General features: G+C 43.8%; 1 protein-coding gene across 1 annotated transcript in view; it reads right to left on the bottom strand.

The window, feature by feature from the left end:
- ADAMTS20 (ADAM metallopeptidase with thrombospondin type 1 motif 20) overlaps window positions 1–1223 on the bottom strand; it is an 83536-nt gene extending 82313 nt beyond the window's left edge. Inside the window, exons 1-2 of the mRNA XM_054178181.1 lie at window positions 940–1223; window positions 248–594 (exon numbers count right to left, since the gene is read on the bottom strand). Coding sequence (XP_054034156.1) covers window positions 248–594; window positions 940–1030 — 438 coding nt within the window. The 5' untranslated portion in view covers window positions 1031–1223. The remainder of the gene's footprint in view (window positions 1–247; window positions 595–939) is intronic.
- Between the last annotated feature and the right edge of the window lie 8512 nt (window positions 1224–9735).

Here is a 9735-nt window from a genome sequence, read left to right on the forward strand (position 1 = left end):
CCTCCATTGTAATGCTCTTGGTGTCAGGAGTTAAATCAACCAATTCTATTACAGGCAAGCAATGGATCCTTTGAAAGCAGCATTTGTGTCCCACCAAAAAAGTATCATCATGACTGCAAACTGCCGATGCCAAGGCATTTCATGACCAACTACTTGGACTGATGCCCAAGAATTTCCATCTCAGATCTGCAGCAAAGGCATCCTACTACAGAAGAATATGAATGGAGGCAGTAACCAACATGCTTACCAAGCCACCACAGATGCTGAAGACAGCCATGTGCGTCTCCTGTGCATTGACATGCCCACGGTAGAAACAGTGGCGCAAATCAGGGGAGGACTGTTTCTGCGGGGCCCCTACGTGCACCACGGCGTACTGAGCCGCAACGAAGTCTGCATCAGCACTCAGATTGAGCTGGAAGACCTGCCCGTATGCACTGAGCTGGTAATGTGTTCGGAAAGCAATGGGCTCCAGTGGCGCCTCCAAACTCCTTTTCCTCCTGCTGAAGTGATGCGTGTGAGGAAAAACTTCTCCAAACTCATTCACCCGGACAGGTGTGACGATTTCGTAGGAGGAGAGCTGCTTGACTAGGGTCTCTGCAACAGAAAATAAGAGACAACCTAACGCAACAGCACAGAAGCAAACTTCACTCGCGCCCAGACAGCTCCTGGCGTCGCAGTCTCTGTGCCAGCCTGGGGTGCAGTGACGGGCGAAGGACGGGGGCCTGCCTCCAGCGAGCCTGGACAGACTCCCAGGACCCACCACCCACCGCCCCGCGCGAACGTACCCCGAGACTGTCACCCCGCTGCTCCTGCACCGCGAGGGAACGGTACCGCCTCCCCGCCCGTAGCGGGGCGAGCAGCGGCTGCCCCGCATGGCACAGCGCCTGCCGCAGGGCTGGCACCCCCGGGCAGCTGCTGCCTTTGTTGTCTCTTGTTTACCTTGTCTGGGGTGGAAGCGGACTCCCCACGACTCGGTGACGAGCAGGGAGAGTGGGCAGAGCAGACCCGCCAGCCACCTCGCCACCCGCATGGCTGGCTCCGCGGCGGGCGTGCCCACAGCGCCCGCGGGCCGCTGCCTCAGCAGCCACCGGCCGCCTGGGCCACCCCTGCACCTCGCGGCTCCACCATGCTCCCCGTGCCCCTCCTTGCTGTCCTGCTGCCTTCTCCGCGCTCCCCTCACACGCCCCCTCCCGAGGGATGCCGCGTCGCTCTCGCTCTCCTCCCAGCCCCTCGCCTCCGCTCCCCCAGCTCGTTCTCCGCCGCTGGGGTGGGCGAGGGCGGCCCTTCTCGGCCCTTCCTCCGCCTCCCTTGTCCCTGCCCCCGCCGGCGGCGGGGAGGCGAGCGGATGCCCGTCTGGCTTTAGGCGGTAGCCATCCCCGGACCCCCACTTCAAAGGGGAACCCGGGGCCCGGCCCGCCCCCGGGACAGGCGCTGCCCAATGGCGGAGGGTAGCCCCCGCGCGCGGTTGTCGCGCGGCACCTCCCTCGCCCGCCCGGGGGAGGCCGACGGCACCCGCGGCATGGACAGGAGTTGTCGGGGGGACCCTGGCGTCCCCTCCCGCTGCCTCCCACACGTTCTCCCCGCGTCGCAGGTGGCATTAAAGCCCAAGAGGGGTGCCACTTCAGGAAAAAAAAAGGGCTTTCGAAAAGGCTGGCAATACCGAATGCACCCTGACAAGGGCAAAGGCTGTGAAATTTGGAGGTGTCGCCTCAGGCTCAATGTCACCCGCACACACCCCGCCAAACACCTTGCCGTGCAAATCAGCTCCAGAGGCAAGACGTTTCCACGCACAGTTTGGAAGGAAGGAGATCTTCACTCAGAGTCTGACACCATGGCGTGGACAGACTGGACTTGTTTTAACGCTGGGTGCCCTACTTAGATTGCTCTGCCCAGGCAAAGTCTTCATCAAATGGCTTGTACCAGCACTCAGGGAGCCAACTCAAGCTGAAGAATCTATTTCGTTGATGACTTATCACTGTTAAATATGGGAGAACATTATTCACCGTCACCTGTCAATACCTGTGGTTTCTAAGCTGGGTGTGGGTCTAGGCAATACAGGCAATGAAATCTGTGCAGCCACCAATGCTCTCCAGAAAACTCTCCACGCCCCCCACCCACCACCCCCGTTATTCCTTTTGTCTCCTCTTTATTAAGTACTTTGTCTCAATCTTTTCTTGTGTGCTTCAACAATAAGTGTCAGATAAAGAGTTTAAACAGACATGTTTATAATCATCTGAATGAGTACTGCGTTCAGTGCATTTGTTCATTGATACCCTAGTGGCCAAGAGAGCATGAACAACTTCAGAAGTGTTCAGAAGTTGCTTACTGTATAGTTGGAGGGAACAGAATACACAGGGAGCTGAGCTCCTCCAGCCTCTTCCTCTGTTTTTGCTGAAGTACAAGAGGAGTCAGCAACCTCCTTGCCAAAGGCAAAATGGCCTCAAGGATGGCCTTCAAGCTTGAAGTATTAAAGAGCGTTTTTGTGAACTAACTCACAATTTTATTGCTAAGTCAGATCAAAATATTTTAGGAATCTTGTAAGGTAGAAACAGAGTGGGAGGACACATTTTCTTCCCCTGACATGAGGAAAAGAGCTGATCAGACTTTAGATGGAGGTGAATAGTACTGGAAGAACCTTCACTACTAGACTAAAGCCAGATATCCCCTGTCACAGTCCAGCATTGTAGAAGAGATGTCTGGATTGTTGAGACTATATTGGTATCAAGCACAATCTTGAGAATATTGAGTCTTGTTGGGAATATGGAGTTGTCTTCTTGAATGCTCTGAAGATGGCATCTCTCAGATGCATATTAAACTGTCTTCTTTATGTTGGTCACTGAAAAACACTGTCATATGCCAAGAAACAAGTTTTTGAAATCTGAAATGACAACAAACAAAAAGGCTGTGTGTCTTCAAATACCATGAATATCAAAATAATCCACCAAGAAGCAAGAATTCCAGACTTTTTCTTTTAAACTGCATAGATTGGAGAAGATGGATTGTGACACGTAGGCAAAACTCCCGTTCTGAGTGCTGGATGGTAGGAAAGAATAAGAGGTGCGTGGAGAGAGCTCCATCCTCAGTGTCAGAGAAACATGAAAATACAAAGCTGATTTCAGCACCCCTCAATGTCCTGCTGCAGAAAACTAGCATGTGGGATGCTCACACAGTAGTATAGCAAAGTTTAAGAATGAATGGTTCAATTTTACTGACTTGCAGAATGCATGAACAAAGGGAAGAAATTAAACAGAGAGGAGCAATTGTTGCATATGCCAGAGGCTTTCCTAGCAAGTGAGAATTTCTCCCTTTTCTGAATCTCACTCATTAAAACAGTAATCAGAGTGCAGCAAGTTGCCTTCTTCCTTAGACAGCTGAAATGTTTGTCAGTGATGAAGTAAATGGGTAGTATTTCATTAAGGGTAAGCAACACCCTCTGATTAAGATGAGGCATTCCACTTCTTTATGATAGAATACATAGAATAAACCAGGTTGGAAGAGACCTTCAAGATCATCACGTCCAACCCATCAACCAATCCAACACCACCCAAACAACTAACCCATGGCACCAAGCACCCCATCAAGTCTTCTCCTGAACACCTCCAATGATGGCGACTCCACCACCTCCCCAGGCAGCCCATTCCAATGGGCAATCACTCTTTCTGTATAGAACTTTTTCCTAACATCTAGCCTGAACCTCCCCTGGCGCAGCCTGAGACTGTGTCCTCTTGTCCTGGTACTGGCTGCCTGGGAGAAGAGACCAAATATGCCAAATTATTTTTTTCCTAAAAATGAGCAGAGGCATTGAGCCTCAGGGAAGTCACAGTTCAGCCTTCGCACTGCCAGCATAAAGATTGTAGCCCACTTCAAAACAAATATAAGCAGATGACTTATTTCTTTTTACAATTTATGTATATATTTCCCATATTTTATAACAGGCAACATTTACTTCCAAATGTGACTGTTATAAGCAAAATAAGATTACTTTTCCTAAATCTCACTTTAATATGCTCAAATTTCCCTATATTATACATTAAAATTGGAATAGCATTTCTTCTGTAATAATCATTGACGGTCTATATCTGTCTAAAGGTTGTTTAGAACAATTTTGAATTTATTTAGATTGCCAGTGTTGTTCCAGTACCTCTCAGCAGTGCCATGGGACTACTGTTCAAAGTCTGCTGCCAAGTTAGCCAATTATTTCAAATGTTGTGTTCAAATTTTCATCCTAAACAAGAAGTAAACACCCAGACATGAATTTGGTGATTCAGGCAATGTCAGGCATTCAAATCATGCACCTTTTTATATTTAGCAGCCACTGCACTGTCAGAAATCACTGGAGCTCTACAGGTACAAGTCTGGTTTTCAAATGCAAGATGTGTTAGATGTACAGGAGCACAGGAGACTAAGAGGAGTGGGGGGAGGGTTGGCAGTTCTAGTAGTATTCATGTTACCTTAATGGCTTTGGGCAATAATCTGCGGTCATTCAACCTGACCTCCACCCATATGGCATCAGTTTGAGTCTTGTGAGGAGTAAATGTAACCCTGGATATAATAGGAAGGGGTGTATTTCTATTATGAAGAAATATATGTACACCAGAAAATTCAGAAAGCATGGGAATAGTATCTTTGCTACAACTTTAAGAGGCAGAGAGGTGGAGACAGTCACAAGGATGAAATGAAACTGCAGAATTATGGAAGCTGTGTAAAGGAGCAGAGCTGCAAAAAATACCTAATGAAACATTAAAAATTCACATGGGAGGTTAACTACTGGAACAAGGGCACAGAGAGGTTGTGCAGTCTCCATCCTTGCACAGACTCAAAACCCAGCTGTACAAGGAAGCCCTGAGCAACCTGATCTAGCTTTGAAATTAGACCTGCTCTGAGCAGGAGGTAGTCTAGATGACCCGTAGAGGTTTCTTCCAGCCCAGATTATTCTATGATTATATGAAACAAAGAAAAGAGGGTTCCTGGAGAAATCTGAAGTGGAGAATAATAAAAGAATCGCTAGATCTGCTAAAATAACAGGTATCTATGGTGGTGGAAATCAGGATAAAATATTCTTAGGCTACAAAGAAACAGAAGAGGAAGAAAGGAGAAACAACTGAGATGATTTGAGAAGACTTTTCAAGGCTAGAAGTTATAGACTGGTAAAGGTCCACCTAAGCCAGTGGAAATGTGCTAGTTTACATCTGCAAATGCTATCCTCAGGGATGTAATGTATTCTGACTTCATTAAATTTGCATTCACATTGAAGCTTGCTATTGAACAGTTGACTTTAAAATGCCTCCTACATTTGTGAAATAAATCCATCTATTTACACTGTTTATTCTTTTTCACTTTATCTCTTTCAGCAGATATGTTTGGAATGAAGTAAGTTGTGCCAGTTACTTTGCAAGTGAATGAAACACAAAGATATTCTGTGCTCACTGAAACTACTTGCCTTCCTCAGGGTTTCACTAGGATTGCATGGACAAACTGAATTGCAATTATGTCATGATTACTCAAATATTTGTGTTGTACACTTAACACGCTGCAGTAGATAAGGCTTGCCAGATAAAAGAGCAGGATCTGTAAAAATGTACATTGAGTAGTTAATGAATTTCTTCCTTAGGTCCAGTACAACCTACCACAGATTAGCTATTAAATCCTTTAACTTCTTTTTGCCTCCATCTCTTTAAAGTGGGCTTTTGTAAGTGGTTTTGACCAAGAAGGGTAAAGTGGAAAATAGTAGAAGAATAAAAGTCAGTTTTTCAGAAAAGGCAAAGGCAACATTTAAGTAAGTGACATTTTAATAAAAAGTAAGACCTATGAATAAATTTTATTTAGAAAGGGAGACTATACAAATTGTGGTTTACTTCCTTATTCTATCTTAGCATTTTTCTGGCTTGTGGAATTTAATTTCAATGAAACCTTCAAGCTTACTCGCTCTTTCTTTCTCTCTCCATATATGTATACACACACACACACACACACACACACACACACACACACACACACACACACACACACACACACCATGGAACTACATGGAACTACCTTATTCCTGGCACCAGGTCAAGAGAGGCTTGAATTCCTGTTGATCAAGGCTACTGTCTGGAGCAGGCCAGCTTTGCCTAGATGCTGAGCTTTACACTGAGCCTGGCTCAATGCCTGTGTCATAGCCCTTCCTGTCTGCCCCACCATGCCTCTTGCACAACTCCATCTGTAGTCAGCTGATAAAGCTGGGGCTGTTGGAGGGAGAAGGCTGGCTGGATCACTGCATGCTGGTGAAACAGTACCCTGTGTGGTGGCAGGTGGGCTGTTCCTGCATGGCCTGCAGCTGATACTTCAGGTAATTTTCTTTTTTCTCATGAAACTCAGAGTCAGCAGCATCATCCATCAAAATGCTATCAGAGACTGTCTTTTATCAAGGTCTCTGGGCATAATCCAAACAAATTAAAGATGATGAAGGTCCAATGCTGTTTGTCCCATCCTCCACCCTGCTCTCTCCTCCTTCACCTTATCCCACACCATCCTGCCCAGTCCTCAGAGTGCCTCTCCACTTGCCAGCTCCAGGAGCTGGTCAATGAGGGAAAGACCTTGCTGTGAAACCCTCACACTACACAAGGGTAGTATATATCTTGCACTGAAATATAAATATATTGTCATTGACACAAGTAAAGTAAAGGTTAAATGGTCATAGGGTTCAAACAAAGGGCTTTTAAAATAAACTTATCCTTGGTTATGTATGAGGTGAAAGAAAAAAAACCCAACAATTACATTGGATAGCACAGTTCTAAGGGCTTTTCTAGTCTTGAGAGCAGGATGGGAAGGTCTGGAAGCATTACAGTAGTGTATAAAGAAGGGTGAAAGTATGGGGATAGCAGGGATTCTGCCAGAAATGCTCTGAGGTGAGCCAGGATGTCAACTCTGACATAGTCTCATCCATCCTTGCTGCATGGAGATGCAAGTAGGCTTTCCCTTCAACCAGTCTAGTCACTTCAGAGGGAGCCCAGGAGCATATCAACGTGTGTGTACGGATACTGAGGAGACCAGGGAACAGGGTGACAATTCAGGCTAAATCCATAAACCCACACAATTTAAAGATAGTGAAACTAATGAAATTTTATGGAAATATGGAGGCATTTTGAACCATATAATGAATGGATTCAACAGTTTGATGTAATAACCTGTTTCACTTTAGGCTGATTCAAAATCTCTTTTGGGAAAAACAACCAAAAAAAGGGTTTTTTCCATATGGTATGTATACTTCTATGCCACTCTCTGTGTTCACACTGTAACAGTTTTTGAGCAATGTTTACTCTTAAGGTTAATGTCTGCACCTCACTTAAGCAAAGGTAACTGAAAGTGCATTACTTTTATGCTATTTAATATGAATTTTATCCTGTGAAATGCAGGCTTACATAGAACTAAAAGGTATTGCAAACCTACCATGTAACTGGAATTTACTTCCATTCATTTTTATTGAGGTCCCTCATTATTTTTTATAGGAATACATTTACAGTATTGCCTATGAAATACTAATTTACTGACAAAAAGCATTATCTTGAAGGTCTCTTCCAACCTGGTCTATTCTATTCTATTCTGTTCTATTCTATTCTATTCTATTCTATTCTATTCTATCTGGAAACAATTAAATATACGCCAGGCAGTCACAAGTAACAATTTAAGTACCATATGATAGATTAAAATAATTTCTTTGTGTTATAACTGAGTACAGACACTTTAATATCATTACAAATCCAGTGGGAAGGAAGGTGAAGAGGCATACATCAGCTACGAGGTATTACACCCAGCTTTGTGCAGTCACTGTGGATGTACTGGGGTTCGGTGTCCTAGGACAGAAACTGGCAGGCTGCTCTGTGCTTTCTGCTAATCCTGGGGCAGGAACCCTGCTCTTTGTGTTCTATCAGCACAGTGCACCTGTTGTATTAGCAGGAGATATTAGCAGAGGACTTTCAGCTTTCAAGAGAAGGCAAGTGTAGGTCACTTCACGCTCTTAGAAAGGAGAGCATGAGAAAAAACCCCCTCTAACCTGAGATGTACAAGTGACCCCATGCATTTTTCATTCAGAAAAATAAGGATTACTGTGCTGTAAAGACATGTGTACTTATTCTGCCAAACAGCAAGCTTGTTTTAATTTTTTTTTTTCAATTTTAAGTCCCAAGCACACTGCAGCTGTTACTTTGGCTCAAGAGAAAATATTCTCAACAGTAAAGAGACATAGGGCCCAATTCATCTCTTGTATCAACCCTGTTATTTATGCCAGGCATAATTTGGCTCACATAGCGCTCTCCTAGCTACCAGCCTTTTCCTGAGTCCCACTCTGGGTAGTACCCTAAAATTAGTTCACAAGAGAATATAAATTTAACATTCCAAGGCACAAACAGGAGTCGCAAAATGTGAGCATCGAATTGTTAATAGCATTGTGCTAACTCAAATCTATGTTTAGCCAGTCATATCATGTGGCAGTTAGAAATGCTAGCTTTACCAGGAATTAAACTCCTCAAACCAAGAAATGTATGTTAAAATAAATGTCCATACAAGAAAGCTGCACAAAGACTACAAGGATCCAGACGTATCTAAACTTTATTCACTGCACCAGGGGAGGTTTAGGCTGTATGTTAGGAAGGAGTTCTTCATAGAAAGAGTGATTGGACATTGGAATGGGCTGCCCAGGGAGGTGGTGGAGTCACCATCACTGGAAATGTTTAGGAAGAGACTTGATGGCATGCTTGGTGCCATGGTTTAGTTGATTAGATAGTGTTGGATGATAGGTTGGACTCAATGATCTCAAAGGTCTCTTCCAACCTGGTTAATTCTATTTAATTCTATTATTTTTATCATTCTAAAAACATTACTTGGAGCACAATGCTAGCTAGTATCATGAGACATCATGAGCATCATATCACAGTGCTGTGTTTCAGAGGAGGTATGAGCTTGCTCTGCACTAATTTCACTGTTCTGACATGATAGTCATATCATGCAAATGCAGGTGCATGTAAAGACCTGTGTTTATTGTACTGTGCCTGTATAAATAAAGATTCAAAATTTTTATGTGGAGGGCTTCTGAACTTCTTTCTCTTTTTTTTTTTCTTTTTAATAGTTTTTTCCCCTTTGATATATAATATAAAATTTTGATCCTTTTTTAAACCAGATTACATAGTTCTAAGTAACTTACCCAATTTAATTAATTTCAGTTTTATTTTCATCCTGTTTTGAAATCCATTATTCTGTAAGCCTTGGAAATGTTGATTCTCCATCTTTACTGAATTTGAAAGGTTAGCTCCTGCTAGCTACATCTGGATACATCTGGACTTTGCAGAAAGCAGTGATGCCTCAACTGAATGAATCAATTACATCTTCTAGGAGAAATTATTTTGATAAACAAATCCAAATTCAGTCAAATATTTTGGTTGAATTTAGCTTTAGGTTTACAAAACTAATGAAGGATGAGAATTGTTTTAACTCAACCTGCAGTTGCAGAATTCATCCAGGGGAAAACCCAGGTTTAATTCTATTTCTTCCAAAGGAGATTTGGTCTTTTGCATCTGTTAGTATTCAGTAGAGTAGGCTGGGCATGCTTGTAACTGATTTTCTTGATGATATTCCTTTACATATATTGCATACTTTCCATTTCCCTAGCAGAAAATCTGTTACAGTATAGCAGTTAGATCAGCTTTCTCTTGCATGCTTCCATATCTCATTAAGACAGCAACAGAAAACAAACTTGAG

This window comes from Dryobates pubescens, chromosome Z (genome assembly GCF_014839835.1).
Source record: "Dryobates pubescens isolate bDryPub1 chromosome Z, bDryPub1.pri, whole genome shotgun sequence".
In the NCBI taxonomy this organism is placed as follows: domain Eukaryota; kingdom Metazoa; phylum Chordata; class Aves; order Piciformes; family Picidae; genus Dryobates; species Dryobates pubescens.